At 45.5% G+C, this 20,073-nt stretch overlaps 1 protein-coding gene across 1 annotated transcript in view; it reads left to right on the top strand.

Moving 5' to 3' along the window:
• Positions 1–20,073, top strand: part of srrm4 (serine/arginine repetitive matrix 4) — a 437,595-nt gene that overhangs the window by 394,143 nt on the left and 23,379 nt on the right. Inside the window, exon 8 of the mRNA XM_070886319.1 lies at positions 10,110–10,287. Coding sequence (XP_070742420.1) covers positions 10,110–10,287 — 178 coding nt within the window. The remainder of the gene's footprint in view (positions 1–10,109; positions 10,288–20,073) is intronic.

Raw genomic sequence — 20,073 nt, 5'->3', positions numbered from 1 at the left:
GCAAAAAGTAATTGTCCTTATTAGATTTCAGCTTCAGTTACGGGTGCTCGTTTAACGTGTGAAGCATTGATCCAGGCTTTCTTTCCTTGGACTTTAACAGCTGCCTGGGTGGTCAATAACACTTGGTAAGGTCCCTCCCACTTGGCACCCAAAGGTTCTTTATGCAACTTTTCCACATACACCCCCGGGGGATGATGTCGTGTCCTCCTTCGGGTGGATTACCCCAAGCTGCCGATACCTGTCAGGAAACAGAACTAATAGCATTGGTTAGGTTCTGACAGTATGATAACAAAGTGTCACGCATTAAGTGAACATCAGCTTTCCATAAATCGATAGTTCCTGGCAGCGACATGGGTCTTCCTGTTATAATTTCAAATGGGCTTAGACCTGTAGTTCTGTTCGGGGTTGCCCTAATGCTACATAGCACTATTGGTAGTGCCTGGGGCCATGGTGTTCCTTCTTGGTGATATTTGGCAAGCTGTTGTTTCAGAGTTCGATTCATTCGCTCTATTTGTCCTGATGATTGTGGATGATAAGGACAGTGTAAATCCCACGTAATGTTCAGTAACCTACAGACTTCTTGGCAGACAGCACCTGTGAAGTGTGTTCCCTGATCTGAGTCAATGCTACTCGGGACTCTCCATCGGGGAATGTAATCCTTACACAAGACCTTTGCAGTGTGATTGGCTGTGGCTCTTTTAGTTGGGATAGCTTCTACCCATCTAGAGAATCTGTCGACCATGACAAGAATGTTAGTGTATCCTTGGCATGAAGGAAGAGATATATAATCAACCTGCAGATGCTGGAATGGTCCGACAGGGGCAGGGGGGGCTCAGTTGGGACATTACCGTGATGGGTCCAGAATTAATTTTCATAACAGACCAAAGTCATGAGCGACGCCAAAAGCATAACGCCAAAAGATATTAGCTGTCTGTCCTTCTGCTATTCGACATGCTTCTGACAGGGCCCGTAACTCGGCCTGTTGTGCTGACGTTCCTGAGGGTAAACATCCTTTTGCCACTACCTCATATAAGGTTGTAACTGCTCATCCTGCTTTTCTGGTACCATTGTCAACAAAGGAGTAACCATCTGTAAACAGGATGAGGTCTGGGTTGTGCAGAGGCTCCTCTGCTGCTAAGGCTGCTTCTTCTGTTTCTTTTAAAATCTCCACGCAGTCATGCTCTTCACATTCTCACCCCTCTTGCTCCCTTGATTCTGACATCGGGAGCATAGTTGCGGGATTAACCGGGCTGGCCCGGATGATATGGAGATTAGGAGCTTCCAAAACTGCTGTCCAGCGGGTCCATCTAGCTGCCATCACCTGAGACATTCTTTTCAAAGACAGCAAAGCGTTTACGGTGTGGGGACACTTGACAATCAGCTTTTGGTCGAGGACTAGACCCGCAGTGATCATTACCGCTCGACATGTAGCTTCCATGGTCCTTAGGCAACTTCCCCATCCAAGGGCTACCGCATCCAGTTTTGCCGAATAATAGCCAATAGGTCTTTGCCGATCCCCATGTTCTTGTGTCAGTATAGCTGTCATATATCCTTCTTTCTCATGGACAAACATGGCTTACCACTGTCGGGGATTTCCAGAGCCGGTGCCGAACACAAAGCCTTTTTCAAACTCAGGAAGGCCTCTTGCTGTTCCTTAGTGACGGTGATGGCTTCTTTAGAGGCACGTTTCCCTTTTAAAATATCATTCAATGGCTGAGCAAGCTGTGTGAAGGAGTCAATCCAATTTCTGTTAAAGTTACACAATCCCAAAAAATACCTTAGTTCCTGAATAGTGGTGGGTTTTTCAGCAGCCCGAATGGCTGCAGTTCTATCCTGGGTAAGTTCTCTCTTTCCTTGTGAAATCTTTTGTCCCAGGTATACAACCTCTTCTTGGGATATTTGTGCTTTGTCGATGCTGGCTCTATGTCCTTTCAGCCAAAGGTGGTCCAGCAAAGCTCGTAAATCTTGTTCATGCTGTTCTTCCGTGTTTGAAGCTAGCAGGATATCGTCTACATATTGGATGACTGTGGATGACGGGAGGTAATTCTCGCAAATGGCTTTGTAAAGCCATGTGGAATACCGTAGGGCTGTTGTGGAAACCCTGCGGTAACCGGGTCCAAGTATACTGTTGTCCTTGGACAGTGAAAGCAAACTACTGTCGAACCTCCGGTGCCAGAGGCACCGACCAAAATCCGTTGGCCATATCTATAACCGAGAAATATTTATGTTCCGGTTTGAGGGCATTAAAAATGGTGGAGGGATCTGCGACCAAAGGAGCTTTTTGATCAATACACTGGTTAGCTTTCCTATAATCGACAGTCAAACGCCAAGTCTCATTAGATTTCTGTACCGGCCACACGGGGCTATTGGAGGAGCTATGCATTTTAATAAGCACCCCTTGTTTCTCCAATTGCTGAATAACCAGTAAGATTCCCGCGATGGCAGTTTGACTGATGGGATACTGTTTAGTGCATGGAGGCTTGGTCCCGGTAAATGACGCAGGCTCCATCTGGAGTAGGCCACAATCGTTCTTATCTTTAGCCTATATCGGGTGTTCCTTCAATTTTTCTTTCTTCAAAGTTCTAATTGACCATGTCACCCGACCATCCTCGAAATGCAACGATGAATCTACTTGGATTGGAACGTCCATTCCCAAAAGGGGTTGATCTACTGGGCCTATCCAGACCGGCGTGGTTAGTTCATGTGGACCCAGCCCTATAAGTACCGGTATTGTCCTTTTAATTTCCATTTTATGGCCCCCAACTCCATAGGCTGTACATGCCCTACCATCCAACGGCAAAAAGTCTCCATATTGTAGAGGTAAGCATGTTAATTCCACCCCTGTGTCTAAAAGACAGTCCACATCCTTATCGCCCACCGTCACAGTTATATATAGCCCATCTCCCCTCTGTTGTATTAGTGCGAGGAGGGGGGCCAGGGTGGGCTCTAATCGTTTTTTGCTATCCCAAGTAACTCCTTCTGTTGTTGTATTGTCAGTTGCTTAAATGCTTCTATGAGGTCGTTATCTTGTGACAAGCCTGGCTTGTTGGCTGAATTGTATCCCTGGCTGCATCCTCTTCCCCAGCCACGACTTTGCTGTTTTGCCCTGCACATCTTGGCCCAGTGACCTTCTTTCCCATAATAATGACATTTTCCGGGTAATTTTCCTAATGACTGTTTATCGGAATCCTGGGATTTCCATCCCATAGCCTGTACAGCTCGGACTTTAGCTCCCATATCCCGATCTAATTGGTTACATCGATCCACCAATGCTGCAAAGGTAGTTCCTCTCCCTTCCCAGTCCGGTAACACTACCTTAAGCATTTTGGACAGTTCTGGCTTTAGACCTGCCACGAAAGCTGCTTTCAGGGGTCCAAACACTTGTTCATCCATTTCCTCATCCGTATTATTCATACCCGAATGTTCTAGCCACGTGCATCTAAACCGCTCGTCATACTCCAGGACCTCCTCTGTTCCTTTCTGTTGGCAGGCTGCAATTTTTCCCCAGATTGTCTTAGCTGGACTGAAGGCTTGCAGCCAGTGTTTAATCGCCTCCCATCCTGCGTTTAATTCTTGCTCATCCTGCCCCAAAGCTTCTTCTACCTTGTCGTGCAATTTTCTTCCTTGTGTTTTTGGCTCCATTATGGTCAAAATTTGCACTCCGTCCCAGGAATGAAGTTGATATATATTTCTTAAGCGGTCCAATTGGTCCCACGTTTTTACTCCCCCTTTCTTTGGATTGGGCAATTCCTTGGACCATTTATCAATTTTCTCTGGGTCTGCCGGATCATGAACCAAGTATTCTGCATACACCCTTTTCCTCGTTTTTTTTGGTTCCGCCCTCATCCACAGTCTCTTCTGATTTGACTACAACTCGTCTTTTTTTAAACGGGGCAAAGCGCACCCCTAATTCTTCATCCTCCGACCCTGTATCATCAGAGGATTCAGAATCCGTATTTATTCCTCGGTTGTGTCTTCGGGTTTGTGCTTTTAATTTATCCAAACATGGGTACCCTGGGAATTGACCGATACATTTTCCTTTTCCTATTACTGTCTCTTGACCGAATAATTTTTTCCATTTTTAATTTCACCTTTAAGATCTTTAACTTCCGCTTCCGACTTTTCAAGTTCAAGTCTTTTCTGTCGCAGCTGTGCACAAACAGCTTGCAATTAGTCCTTTGTACTGGTCAGTTCTCGATCATGTTGGGAACGCATTATAATTTCATTCCGCTTTCGGATCTGTCCCATAACGGCTAGGGACCATCTAGTTCGCTCTTTATTTTTCATACGGGTCGTTTTTCCCCAGACCCTTTTAATCTCATCCAAGAACCATTGTCCTTTGGAGGTACCGTATTTTTGTTCGATCTTAATACAGGTTTTAGATAAGTTGAATTGTTGCTCTATGTATTCTTTCAACTGTTTGAGGATTTCATCTATCGAAACCTCAGGTGGTGCCTGCCCACCTTTTAAAGTTGTCAGCAATTCTTTGCTCTTATCTCCTGCTGCCATAATACTGATTTCTTTACTGGGGTCTCGAGTCGTAGGCTTTCCAGCCGATCAATAGGTCGGTGATTAATTAATTAACACACCGCCGAAGTTAGACATCTATGGGACCTCGAGCCGACTACCAACCGGAGGGTTCACAAACCAGAGGCTTTCGGAATCGCGTAGAAGGAGAGGCGAATTTAGACTTTTGACCGAGGACTTTTATAAAGAGGAGTCCTTACTCAGTATGTAGGTCCGATGTATAAAATTCAGTTTCTTCCCTCAGCGATCGTGTTCGTGATGCCAAAATTATTAGATCTCTTAATTTCCAATGAAATGCGAACTCCGATTGTAGTTTTAATGTAACTTTATTCTGGCAGCAGCAACAAGCTTCTGGCTTTAAGCCAGGCCTTTGTCCTTCTGAGACCACAATGCCAAAATGGCTGTTTTTATACCTGGTTCAATTTACAGAAAAGAACTTGCCTTCTTTGACCTTATTGGCCCAATTAATAGTCTGTTAACCTTTAATTGGCTCGCTACCCAAAGGTCCTAAAATGTCAAGTTGATTGATGACTTAATGCAACATGCTGAGTTGCATGTAGCAGCTTTGACTTGGGGTCTGTGAATTTTCACAGCCTGTCTGAATGCAGCCTGTTTGAATTCTCTATCAGGGTGGTAGAAGTTTGAAACTCTCATCCGCAAACGGCAATTGAGGCTAGGTCAATTGTTAATTTTAAACTTGAGATTGATAGATTTCTGTTAACCAAAGATATTAGCGGGTGTGGGACAAAGGCGGGGTTATGGAGTTAGGTCACAGATCAGCCATGACCTCACTGAATGGCAGAATAGGCTTGAGGGGCTAAATGGCCTACTCCTCCTGTTCCTATGTAACTGTTGGAACTGATTGTTCAGCATTGGATTTCAGATTGTAAAACATTTTTTTAAAACATTATATTTTAATTTTCTTTTAACAACCTCTGTAAACATTATGATGGTACACAGAAGAACTGACCTCTGTGTTGAGTGCCTTCTCTGGGTCCCCTAATGACTCAGTTGGTACAGCATTGTTCCCAAGAAATGCAATGTTCATTCTCCTATCTGTGTTAACTAATCTCCGCCAGGGAGTAGCAGGGGTGTTTCAGTAGATCTCAGCACCCCAGGTGGGATAAAAGACAACAGAGGGGGTCAGCCTTTGCTCAGTGGGTAGCACCCTCGCCTCTGAGTCAAAAGGTTGCGCGTTCAATTCCCACACTGAGAATTGAGCACATAATCTAGGCTGACACTCCAGTGCAGTGCTGAGAGAGTGTTGCACTGTCAGAGGTGCCGTCTTTTGGGTGAGACATTAAACTGAGGCCCCGTCTGCCCTCTCAGGTGGACTTAAAAATCCAGTGACACTAATTGAGGAGGAGCAGAGGAGTTCTCCTGAGTGTCCTGGCCAATAATTATCCCTCAACCAACATCACTGAAAAACCAGATTATCTGGCCATTATCTCATTGCTGTTTGTGGGACTTTGCTGTGCGCAAATTGGTTGCCACGTTTCCTACATTCCAACAGTGACTACACTTCAAAAGTAATTCATTGGCTGCAAAATGCTTTGGAATGTCCAGAGGTCATGAATGGCGCTATATAAATTCAAGTATTTTCTTTCTTGCTTGATTACGATCTGGTGCCCCATGCTGGACATTGGGTAAGGACAGCATTGGGCTTTGTTGTGATGCCACTCTGCTCAATTTGCCCACTGAGGCTCACTGATTCATGAAGAAAGTTGTCCCGGGTAAGTTGCTGGTGAACAGGCTGCACCGTACAATGGCATGGATCAGCATCTCCGAGGAAGGAGGGGACAAAATTACAGAGGGAAAATAATTGTCTTCTCTCTCAACCCCCTCCTACATCCTCAGCTAACACTGCGCAGGAAGTATGAAGGAAGAGCTGTCAAGCAAGGAGAAAAATAACTCTGTACTGCCATAAAAATGGTACTAGAGAAATGCATAAGATTGTGTAGAAGAAGTTTAATTTACAGTTCTGGTGCAGGGTCTGAAACCCGGCAACCTCGGGACCGAGTCCATGCCGGTTGTTGAGTTTTGCCGGATTCCGGACAAGAAAATCAATAGACTGAAATCCGGCAACCTTCGGACCTCGCTGTTGGCGTTCCTCGCCGCCCGCCGATTCTTGCCGCCTACGCCCCCCTCCCCCCCACCCTCACCTCCCCCCCCCCCGTGCTGCATTTTTTCCAGTTTCCTCGTCCCTCGCCATCTGATGTCAGCACCTTAGCCACCTCAAAAATGTCCGGTTTTCGGACAATTCCGGATTCAGGAATTCCAGATTCGTCACGTTGTATCTGTATTCACTAAATAAACTAAACTGGGACAATCATGTTTTGTTATCATTTTGATTCTGCTACAATACACAAGGGATTAAAATGTACCAGCGGGTTCTGTTGAAGGACAATTGAGACATTTACACACTAAAACTATATTCTTACTGAAAGCATAGTTTCTTATTAAAAATGGTGATTTGGAAGAGAGAATTATGCAGGTTTATTGTATATACTGTTGTGTAGGTCAGCTGATCCGTGAGTTTGTTGAGGCCTGTCATTATTAAGGATAAGCACTGAAGTGTAACTGGAGAACACTGTCTATTGTAGGAAGTGCTGTATAATTAAAGATTAGCAATGTAATATAATGGCTGTATAACAATGAAAGTGAAATTGTGTCTCGGACACAAATAGGTTTCCATTTCTTACTTTCTGCAGCCAGTGTTCTGGTACCAATGGGCTCTAATTGCCTACGTTTAAAGGTGACAGCCAGTTTGGAATTAGAAAGCTCTCCTCGGGTAGAATGTTTTCATCGTCTGAAACACACGCAGCCTGAACAAACTGATAGGACCAAGAGAATGTTTCAGAATTATCGCAGCCGTTCAAATGCATTGGATTCCTTCGAATTCTCGATGAGTTTTTGCTCAATGAGGTTGGGGGGAATGAAAGACCTTTCTGCTTGTGGTGCCTGGTGTCAAAAACCAGGTGCAGTACAGAACATGTGCAGAATAAGGCTCCCTCAATTTAATGGGCAAGTTCCATTGATGTGGCAGGCTGGGCCCTTCCTGCAGAGGTCTCTGGCACCAAGTGCCAGCATCTTTCAGGGATGCTCACACTGAGGCCATGCAGGCTCTGGGCTCCACGATCTCCTCTGCCTTGGTTGGGCGACCGAATGGATAGGGGCTTCTGTCAGATCACGGATCTCCCTGATAGCAGGGATGGTTGTGCGTTGACAATAGAACCTAATGCCATCACTCATGATGGCAACATGTGTGGACCCTCGCGATGCCTTGAACCGATGCCCACCCAAGGTCTTGAAGGTCGCCATCCACAAGGATCTCGAGCCCTTTACTGAGCCACAGTCGCCTTCTGCCTCCCATTCTGCAGCCACTGGGGGAGCACCTTGTAGAAGCACTAGACTAGGTAAGGAGCACTTAAAACAGGTATTAGCGGCTTACACCAGGGTGATTATTAGTGCGCAGAGAGTATTCCAAAAGTAGCTGGTGTGCCGCCACTGTTTGTTGACATGAATATCCATGTTGATTTTTGGGTGGATGCAAATTATCTGAGGGTGGGAAGGACTGGGAGAGATGTTGGATGTGACTGTTAATGGAGGAAGAATTGTGCAGTTGAAGTGCTCTTCAATGATCTGCTGCAGAAGAGCTCTGACTGCCGACAAATGTTGGCCCTTCCACTTCCTCACCATCCCCTATGTCATCAGTGTCATCTTGCTGAAGATATTGGTCCACTGCTGGCTCCATGTGATTGCAGAGCAAATTGTGCAGCACATAGCAAAGCTCTGTCACGTGGGACACTCTTTCTGGGGTGTGTTGGAGGAAGGCACCAGTCCTGTTCAGGCAGCGTGATCATTGTTTGAGGACTCCAATGGTTCGCTCGGTGAGGGCTGCAGCTGGGCCCTGGATCTGATTGTAGTCCAGTTCAGCCACCGAGTGTGGGTTCCTGAGAGGAGTCATGACCCAAGTGTGCAGGGGACAGCCCTCGTCCCCAAGCAGCCGGTCTCTCATTAGTTGTGCGGGGGCGTAGAGTGGGAGAGGAAGAATTGTCACAATATAAAAGCATCATGACAGCTGCCAGGAGTGCGGGCACAGATCTATACGATGCACTGCTGGTTTACATTAATGCGACTCATGAGGCAGTGGGGTTATCTGAAGCAGCCTTTAAGGCGATGTGGGTGCACTCAATGAGACCCTGAAGCCGGCAATCTGTACCGAGCCCAGAGCTGCTGCTTCTGACTGTCCATGAGAAAGTGATGAAACAGTTTGCTCTAGCAAACATGGCATGAATCACCCGCTTCATGCTAGCATGAACTGCAGATTGGCTGATGTTGCTGATATCCCATGTGGCTGCCTGGAAAAAGCTGGAGGCAAAGAATTTCAGGGCTGCAGTTACCTTGATTACAACAGGCGACTCTGTGCTAGTGTGACAATTGGTTGCAGGTTCTGTTGCAGGAGGGAACCTCCCTGGAGAAATATAGCTACCTTATCCACTGTCCATCACAATTGCGAATGCTTCCCTACTCCCTTGAGCAAGCCAAAGTCTTTCCACCATTTACAAGGCGCAAGTCAGGAGTGTAATGGAATATTCTCCACTTGCCTGGATGAGAGCAGCTCCAACAACACTCAAGAAGCTCTATACCATCCAGGACAAAGCAGCCCACTTGATCGGCACCCCATCCACCACCTTCAACATTCATTCCCTCCACCACCGGCACACCGCGGCTGCACTGCAGCAACTCGCCACAGCTTCTTCAGCAGCACCTCCAAAACTCACGACCTCTACCACCTTGAAGGACAAGGGCAGCAGGGCATAGGAACACCATCACCTCCAAGTTCCCCTCCAAGTCACACACCATCCCATCCTGACTTGGAAATATATTGCTGTTCCTTCATCGTCACGGGGTCAAAATCCTTGAACTCCCCACCTTACAGCATTATGGGAGTACCTTCACCACAAGGCCTGCAGCAGTTAAAGAAGGTGGCTAACCACCGTCTTCTCAAGGGCTGGGCAATAAGCACTGACCTTGTCAGCGACGTCCATATCCCAGGAAATAATTTTTTTTAAACCTTCACCTCTGAGTCAGAAGGTTGTGGGTTCAAATCCCACTCCAGATACTTGAGCACATAAATCTTGGCTGACACTCCAGTACTGAGGGAGTGTACACTCTGAGGTGCTGTCTTTCAGATGAGACGTTAAACCGAGGCCCCGTCTGCCTTCCCAGGTGGATGTAAAAGATCCCGTGGCACTATTTCAGAGAAGAGATGGGGAGTTAGCCCCAGTGTGCTGGCCAATATTTATTCCTCAATCAACATCACGAAGAGATTATCTGCCCATTATCACATTGCTGTTTGTGGGAGCTTGCTGTGTACAAACTGGCTGCCGTGTTACAACAGTGACTACACTTCTAAAGTACCTCATTGGCAGTAAAGCGCTTTGGGACATCTTGAGGTCGTGAAAGGCGCTATATAAATGCAAGTTTTTCTTTTTTCTGAAGATGAGCCCTTGAAAACTGAGAAAGAAAAATGTCACCACATTGTTTTGATGTTTATTCTTGGTCTGCTTGTTACACAGTAATGAAGGTCGTTCAGGAGCAGTGCGACGCCTTCAAGGCAGGTCGAGAAGCAACAGTCACGGAGCTTATTCCAAGACCAGTACAAAGCAGAGTGCCTCCACCAACAGCCGCTCCCAGTCTGGCAAGTCACCATGTAAAAGTCCTCAGAATAAAAACAGCAAATCAGCTGACAAAATAGTAAGTATTGAGGCCAATTTTATCTTTCGCACTACAATTCATGAAATTCTAATATTAAACTTTACTCGGGGCCATGTAAAATAAAGTGTGGTTCAAAAGAGAAGTGTTTAAGTAGACAAGATTGGTGCACCCAGCCATGAAATCTTATCCCCTCCCCCTCCCCACGCCCCCACTGTGATGAATATGAGTTGGCCAGATTCTGTATTTCTTTGGTTCTCATTGATTTCTCGGTGACACGTTTAATTGTCCTTCAGTCATAATCTCCTATTGTCAAAATATTTTATCTCTAAGCCAAGGATTCAGATGTACCGTAGACACTGGATGCCCAAAAGACCATAGTTTGGGTCTGGGTTTGATGATTGGTAATAAATTCACATTGCTCCCCACCTACTTGCCACAAAGATGCCTAGAGCGGAGCTGGGCTTGCTGATCCTAGCATTCTGACCACAAAATGTACACTGTACATCGGACATGCTCAGCACAGGCAGCTCCAAAGCTGTCCATTCCATTGCAGCACTGTTCAAGCACTGACGCTGGAACCTTCAACTTCAGCGGGCGTGTCAGAAGGGTGATATTGGATCAGCCACCCATTGCACAGCCCATTCGATGGCCATACAGTCAGTGTAGAGGAAAATTGAGCTGGGTGTATAACGAGCAGCAATCTGAGCCCCACTGACACTGAATGTTCCACCCTGCATTTCTATTTACTCCCACATAATTCAAATTCTTTTCATCTGAACTTATTTAAAATTGTGTTGTGATGCTACACAGTCATTTTTCATGGCGTAAATTATTCAGAAAATGGTTTCGCTAATTTTAAGCTCCCACTGTGTTTTTTTATGTCAGATTTCAGCTTAGTGCCATCCCCTGAGGAAAATAATGAACTGAAATCTGTGACAGTTGATAAATACTTCTTATAATGCGGTCTGTGGTGCCAATTTAATCAATCAATTTTCAAACATAACAAGTTGAACTTCCTCCATGTTCTATTTTTAGTGCACTGGCTAATAGATTCACCTCAAATTCCTGCAAAGTTTAGCCAAGTTGTTGACTGTAAACAGCACTCACATTAACTTGGCTTGAACTGTTAACCAGTGCACAAACATGGAGCACAGTTTCAAAGCGGATCCGTCTTTGGGAAAAAAGGTTTAACTTTTTTTTATTTTCTGGAGAGAGCGAAGAGGGACGTGTGATTTTCAACACGACAATATGACATGCAAATGACATGATGATGCTTTTCAATGCAATTTACTTCATCATTTTATCTGTTTGCAAGAAGAAAGTTTGCTAAATAATTTCTGTGAAGATGGTGCTCTTGAAAGTAAGAGGAGATCTGAGAAAAGTAACAAGGTGATGGCAAAAAATGCCACATGGACAATTTGCATGCTTCTGGAATCTAGGGACTGATTTAATGACAGAGGGATTGACTGGGAGTAGGCGAGGGACATTCTATCATTGCCAATTTCTGTTGAGACATGCAGACTGGATGATCAGATCAAGTTCAAATCTAATCTCAAACTTTACATTTCTCCAATTCAACCACTGGATATCTTTAATCTCAGTTTTGGAAACCTCCCCAGAGACAGCACTGAATGATGGGGTGATCTATCACTAGTATCCATCGAGGTTCAGAAGCACTTGGTCAGCCTTGGCCTACTTTTTAGAGGATAGCAATACACTCTACGTATCTATCACTTTTCAATGCAATATATCAGCTTTTGTTAATGTGGAGAATGCAGCACTGTGTGGAGTATTGTGGATAGCAGTTCGTTCAGTCTGTGTTAGAAACATAGAAACATAGAAAATAGGTGCAGGAGTAGGCCATTCGGCCCTTCTAGCCTGCACCACCATTCAATGAGTTCATGGCTGAACATGCAACTTCAGTACCCCATTCCTGCTTTCTCACCATACCCCTTGATCCCCTTAGTAGTAAGGACTACATCTAACTCTTTTTTTAATATATTTAGTGAATTGGCCTCAACAACTTTCTGTGGTAGAGAATTCCACAGCTTCACCACTCTCTGGGTGAAGAAGTTCCTCCTCATCTCGGTCCTAAATGGCTTACTCCTTATCCTTAGACTGTGACCCCTGGTTCTGGACTTTCCCAACATTGGGAACATTCTTCCTGCATCTAACCTGTCTAAACCCATCAGAATTTTAAACGTTTCTATGAGGTCCCCTCTCATTCTTCTGAACTCCAGTGAATACAAGCCCAGTTGATCCAGTCTTTCTTGATAGGTCAGTCCCGCCATCCCGGGAATCAGTCTGGTGAACCTTCGCTGCACTCCCTCAATAGCAAGAATGTCCTTCCTCAGGTTAGGAGACCAAAACTGTACACAGTACTCCAGGTGTGGCCTCACCAATGCCCTGTACAACTGTAGCAACACCTCCCTGCCCCTGTACTCAAATCCCCTCGCTATGAAGGCCAACATGCCATTTGCTTTCTTAACCGCCTGCTGTACCTGCATGCCAACCTTCAAAGACTGATGTACCATAACACCCAGGTCTCGTTGCACCTCCCCTTTTCCTAATCTGTCACCATTCAGATAATAGTCTGTCTCTCTGTTTTTACCACCAAAGTGGATAACCTCACATTTATCCACATTATACTTCATCTGCCATGCATTTGCCCACTCACCTAACCTATCCAAGTTGCTCTGCAGCCTCATAGCATCCTCCTCGCAGCTCACACTGCTACCTAACTTAGTGTCATCCGCAAATTTGGAGATGCTACATTTAATCCCCTCGGCTAAAGCATTAATGTACAGTGTAAACAGCTGGGGCCCCAGCACAGAACCTTGCGGTACCCCACTAGTCACCGCCTGCCATTCTGAAAAGTACCCATTTACTCCTACTCTTTGCTTCCTGTCTGACAACCAGTTCTCAATCCATGTCAGCACACTACCCCCAATCCCATGTGCTTTAACTTTGCACATTAATCTTTTGTGTGGGACCTTGTCGAAAGCCTTCTGAAAGTCCAAATATACCACATCAACTGGTTCTCCCTTGTCCACTTTACTGGAAACATCCTCAAAAAATTCTAGAAGATTTGTCAAGCATGATTTCCCTTTTACAAATCCATGTTGACTTGGGCCTATCATGTCACCTCTTTCCAAATGTGCTGCTATGACATCCATAATAATTGATTCCATCATCTTACCCACTACCGTTGTCAGGCTTACCGGTCTATAATTCCCTGTTTTCTCTCTCCCTCCTTTTTTAAAAAGTGGGGTTACATTGGCTACCCTCCACTCGATAGGAACTGATCCAGAGTCAATGGAATGTTGGAAAATGACTGTCAATGCATCCGCTATTTCCAAGGCCACCTCCTTAAGTACTCTGGGATGCAGTCCATCAGGCCCTGGCGATTTATCGGCCTTCAATCCCATTAATTTCCCAACACAATTTCCCAACTAATAAAGATTTCCCTCAGTTCCTCCTCCTTACTAGACCCTCTGACCCCTCTTATATCCAGAAGGTTGTTAGTGTCCTCCTTAGTGAATACCAAACCAAAGTACTTGTTCAATTGGTCCGCCATTTCTTTGTTCCCCGTTATGACTTCCCCTGATTCTGACTGCAGGGGACCTACATTTGTCTTTACTAACCTTTTTCTCTTTACATATCTATAGAAACTTTTGCAATCCGTCTTAATGTTCCCTGCAAGCTTCTTCTCGTACTCCATTTTCCCTGCCCTAATCAAACCCTTTGTCCTCCTCTGCTGAGTTCTAAATTTCTCCCAGTCTCCGGGTTCACTGCTATTTCTGGCCAATTTGTATGCCACTTCCTTGGCTTTAATACTATCCCTGATTTCCCTTGATAGCCATGGTTGATCCACCTTCCCTTTTTTATTTTTACGACAGACAGGAATGTACAATTGTTGTAGTTCATCCATGTGGTCTCTAAATGTCTGCCATTGCCCATCCACAGTCAACCCCTTAAGTATCATTCGCCAATCAATCCTAGCTAATTCACGCCTCATACCTTCAAAGTTACCCTTCTTTAAGTTCTGGACCATGGTCTCTGAATTAACTGTTTCATTCTCCATCCTAATGCAGAATTCCACCATATTATGGTCACTCTTCCCCAAGGGGCCTCGCACAACGGTATTGCTAATTAATCGTCTCTCATTACACAACACCCAGTCTAAGATGGCCTCCCCTCTAGTTGGTTCCTCGACATATTGGTCTAGAAAACCATCCCTTATGCACTCCAGGAAATCCTCCTCCACCGTATTGCTTCCAGTTTGGTTAGCCCAATCTTTGTGCATATTAAAGTCACCCATTATAACTGCTGCACCCTTATTGCAAGCACCCTTAATTTCCTGTTTGATGCCCTCCCCAACATTACTACTACTGTTCGGAGGTCTGTACACAACTCTCACTAACGTTTTTTCACTTTGATGCTGCTAGTGCTGTTCATTGGCATATTTCAACAATGCTGAGGAAGTGTAATGAACCAAAGGCAAATGAAAAAGGTACAATTCCATTTCTGGCTGTCTTTTCCTTCAATTTATTCATAATAATCATAACTTTTATTGATATAGCGCCTTTAACATAGTAAAATGTCCCAACGTACTTCAGAACAGTGTTACGGACAGACAGATAAATTTGACACCGAGCTACGGAAGAAATTAAGGCAGATGATCAAAAGCTTGTTTAAAGAGGTAGGTTTTAAGGAGCATCTTAAAGGAGGAAAGAGAGGTAGAGAGGCACAGAGGTTTAAGGAGGGAGTTCCAGAGCTTAGGGCCCAGGCAGCTGAAGGCACGTCCACCGATAGTTGAGCAGTTATAATGAGGGATGTTCAAGAGGCCAGAATTTGAGGAGTGCAGACATCTTGTGGGAGTGTGAGGCTGAAAAAGATTACAGAGATAGGGAGGGGCGAGGACATGGAGTGATTTGTAAACAAGGATGAGAATTTTGAAATCGAGGAGTTGTTCAACTGGGAAGCAATGTAGGTCAGAAAGCACAGGGGTGATGGGTGATCTTGACTTGATGCGAGTTAGTACATGGGCTGTTGAGTTTTGGATGATTTCAAGTTTACGTATTGTTGAACGAGGGAGGCTGGCAGGGAGTGAGTTGGACTAATCAAGTCTAGAGGTAACAAAGGCATGAATGAGGATTTCAGCAGCAGAAGAGCTGAGGCAGGGGCGGAGGCGGGCAATGTTACGGAGGTGGAAAAAGGCGGTTTTAGTTATGCCGCGGATATGTGGCTGGAAACTCAGTTCAGGGTCAAATATGACACCTAGGTTGCGAACAGTCTTGTTCACCCTCAGATTGATGCTAGGGAGAGGGATGGAGTCAGTGATTAGGGAACACAGTTTGTGGCGGGGACCAAAGATAATGGCTTCGGTCTTTTCAATATTTAATTGGAGAAAATTTCTGCTCATCCAATATTGGATGCCGAACAAGCAATCTGACAATTTAGATACCAAGCAGGAGTCGACAGAAGTGGTGGAGAGGTAGAGCTGGGTGTCGTCAGCGTACATGTGGAAATTGACTCCGTGTTTTTGGATGATATCGCCAAGGGGCAGCATATAGTTGAGAAATAAGAGGGGATGAAGGACAGATCCTTGGGGGACACCAGAGGTAACAATGCGGGAGTGGGAAGAGAAGCCATTGCTGGAGGTTTTCTGGCTATGATTAGATAGGTAAGAATGGAACCAGGCGAGTGCAGTCCCATTTAGTTGGACATTGGTGGAGAGGCGGTGGAGGAGGATGGAGTGGTCAACTGTGTCAAAGGCTGCAGACAGGTCCAGAAGGATGAGGAGAGACAGTTTACCTTTGTCACAGTCACAAAGAATGTAATTTGTGACTTTGATGAGAGCAATTTCGATACTGTGGCAGGGGTGAAAGCCAGATTGAAGGGATTCAAACATTGAATTCATGGAAAGATGATCATGGATTTGGGAGGCAACAACACGTTCAAGTACTTTGGACAGGAAAGGGAGGTTGGAGATGGGGCGAAAGCTGGCAAGCAAAGTGATTTGATTAGTATAGAGCCACAGAGGTTTAGGGAACATCTAACTCAGAGCATAGCAGATGAGAAATTATGCCACAGAATGTGCGATGTCCAATGAAAAATGTTAGTCAAAGCAAACATACTGAATGGACCTAAAGTACAGTTATATTCAAATATCTATTTAGCAGAGGATTCCCTTCTACCTGGCGCTTTGTAACATTACAACTGCAGCCCGATCTTTTTATTACAGGGCATTCCACAAAGTACCTGCACAGAAATCATCCATCGATACACATCAGGGCGTAGCAATTTGATGGTGCACTCCTGTTTTTCAGCCACTAAACAAATGCCTAAGCCTCCAATTTGGTTTCAAGTTTACTTTGAACTTAGACTTTATAAAGCCTTAACACCACCCATCCTAACGGATGGAAGCAAAACATGATGGACCCAAAATTCAGTACCACTGAAAAGCTGGTGCTCCCCCCACCTTTTTGTGGCCATTAGCACCAAAATGTTTTTGTGGCTGGGCCACCCCATATCCAGCCCCAAAAGTGAAGGGGTATGTGCAAACCTCTGAGCAGCACTCAGCAGGTTTAATGGAGCCAAAACAATTAATAACATTATATGAAAAGATAAATACTGCGGATGCTGGAAAATGAAATAAAAACATAGAAACATAGAAACATGGAAAATAGGTGCAGGAGTAGGCCATTCGGCCCTTCGAGCCTGCACCGCCATTCAATGAGTTCATGGTTGAACATGCGACTTCAGTACCTCATTCCTGCTTTCTCGCCATACCCCTTGATCTCCCTAGTAGTAAGGACTACATCTAACTCCTTTTTGAATATATTTAGTGAATTGGCCTCAACAACTTTCTGTTGTAGAGAATTCCACAGCTTCACCACTCTCTGGGTGAAGAAGTTTCTCCTCATCTCGGTCCTAAATGGCTTACTCCTTATCCTTAGACTGTGACCCCTGGTTCTGGACTTTCCCAACATTGGGAACATTCTTACTGCATCTAACCTGTCTAAACCTGTCAGAATTTTAAATGTTTCTATGAGATCCCCTCTCATTCTTCTGAACTCCAGTGAATACAAGCCCAGTTGATCCAGTCTTTCTTGATATGTCAGTCCCGCTATCCCGGGAATCAGTCTGGTGAACCTTCGCTGCACTCCCTCAATAGCAAGAATGCCCTTCCTCAAGTTAGGAGACCAAAACTGTACACAATACTCCAGGTGTGGCCTCACCAAGGCCCTGTACAACTGTAGTAACACCCCCCTGCCCCTGTACTCAAATCCCCTCGCTATGAAGGCCAACATGCCATTTGCTTTCTTAACCGCCTGCTGTACCTGCATGCCAATCTTCAATGACTGATGTACCATGACACCCAGGTCTCGTTGCACCTCCCCTTTTCCTAATCTGTCACCATTCAGATAATAGTCTGTCTCTCTGTTTTTAACCACCAAAGTGGATAACCTCACATTTATCCACATTATACTTCATCTGCCATGCATTTTCCCACTCACCTAACCTATCCAAGTCACTCTGCAGCCTCATAGCATCCTCCTCGCAGCTCACACTGCCACCCAACTTAGTGTCATCCGCAAATTTGAAGATACTATATTTAATCCCCTCGTCTAAATCATTAATGTACAACGTAAACAGCTGGGGCCCCAGCACAGAACCTTGCAGTACCCCACTAGTCACTGCCTGCCATTCTGAAAAGTACCCATTTACTCCTACTCTTTGCTTCCTGTCTGCCAACCAGTTCCCAATCCACGTCAGCACACTATCCCCAATCCCATGTGCTTTAACTTTGCACATTAATCTCTTGTGTGGGACCTTGTCGAAAGCCTTCTGAAAGTCCAAATACACCCTTGTCCACTCTACTGGAAACATCCTCAAAAAATTCCAGAAGATTTGTCACGCATGATTTTCCTTTCACAAATCCATGCTGACTTGGACCTATCATGTTACCTCTTTCCAAATGCGCTGCTATGACATCCTTAATAATTGATTCCATCATTTTACCCACTACCGATGTCAGGCTGACCGATCTATAATTCCCTGTTTTCTCTCTCCCTCCTTTTTTAAAAAGTGGGGTTACATTGGCTACCCTCCACTCCATAGGAACTGATCCAGAGTCTATGGAATGTTGGAAAATGACTGTCAATGCATCCGCTATTTCCAAGGCCACCTCCTTAAGTACTCTGGGATGCAGACCATCAAACACTAATAATTAATAAAACTATATGAAAAGATAAATACTGCGATGCATGCTGGAAAATGAAATAAAAACAATAATAAGTAATAAAATGTTTTACCTACCAAAGGGCCCCAGCGGTGTCACATTCGAGCACCACATCGAAAACCTTGCAGGGGCACTGACGGGAAAAGTCCTACCTTTTCCTCGGTGAATTTTGCTGTGGTAGTCCCTTTCCAGCATCCCGCACGCTGCAGAGCTCACCGCTGGGAACCCTCCTTTACAGCGGTTTCACCGCGCCGTTTCCGGCAGAAGTGAACACCGCTCAAATCCTGCCCAAGCTGAATATGGCTAGGGGAGGGAAAAGTACCCGACCGCGGCGGCCCATCAATTTTTTTGATCGACCGCCCAAACTCCACGGTAGCCATCCCTTCGGGGATGGTGAATTTCGGTGCCTTCAGTCAGAAGATGAACAAATATCATTCGTGGACTAAATGACCTACTTATGCCCTCAGCACATCTCGGCCCTAGAGGTTTACAAATGGTGCAATGTAAAGGAGATTTGGACTAAGCAAAACAATAGTGGATTGAATTACTGAAAGACACGCTAGATGTTTCAAACATGTAAGAAATATGTTATGATAGGAGATTGATGATATGTTATGACAGAGGATTGTGTGGCTCCTGGTAGGAGATTAATGAGTAGCATTGATGGTGTCCATGTATAGTCTCCTCTTACCATCCCAGTGAGGAGGATCATGTAGTTTTAGAGACTATGGGCCCAAGTTTCCACATGATTTGCGCCTGATTTTTAGGAGCAACTGGTGGAGAACGGACTATCTTAGAAATCGCAATTCTCCACATTTTTTTTTCTGCAGTTCCAGTCAGGTAGAACAGTTCTACTTTGGAACAGAATTTTTTCTTCAAAAGGGGGCGTGTCCGGCCACTGACGCCTGATTTCAAAGTTTCCACAGTGAAAACGTACTCCAAACTAAAGTAGAATGGAGCAAGTGAAGATTTTTGTACAACTGAAAAAAACCTGTTCTACACATTAAAAAATCAGGCGCAGGTTACAAATTAGGCGTCCAGAACGAGGTGGGGGGTGGGGGGGGGGGGCGGCGGGGGAAGGGAACTCATTAAATTCTACAATAAATCCTTATTTATACTTCTACAAATATTATACAAATAAATCCAACCTGAATAAACATTTATAAGCAAAGAAAAGATTAAATAAACCATCTTCCTACCTGTGTGAAAGTGCTTCAGGCACAGAGAATTCTGCAGTCAGCCTGAGGCGCCTGTTCTGCCCGCGGGGGTGGAGGGGGGGAGGGGAGAGGAGGCGCCCATTCTTTCTCGCGGGGGGGGGAGGCGCCCGTTCTTCCCGCGGGGGGTGTAGGAGGCGTCCGTTCTTCCCGCGGGGGGAGTAGGAGGCGTCCGTTCTTCCCGCGGGGGAGGGAGGCGCCCGTTCTTCCCGCGGGGGGGGGAGGAGGCGCCCGTTCTTCCCGCGGGGGGGGAGGTGCCCGTTCTTCCCGCGGGGGGGGTAGGAGGCGTCCGTTCTTCCCGCGGGGGGGGGAGGAGGCGCCCGTTCTTCCCGCGGGGGGTGTAGGAGGCGTCCGTTCTTCCCG

The sequence above is a fragment of the Pristiophorus japonicus genome, chromosome 8, assembly GCF_044704955.1.
Source record: "Pristiophorus japonicus isolate sPriJap1 chromosome 8, sPriJap1.hap1, whole genome shotgun sequence".
Lineage (NCBI taxonomy): Eukaryota > Metazoa > Chordata > Chondrichthyes > Pristiophoridae > Pristiophorus > Pristiophorus japonicus.
Note: the sequence above shows the minus strand (reverse complement) of the source record. Positions and strands in the feature narration are given on the sequence as shown.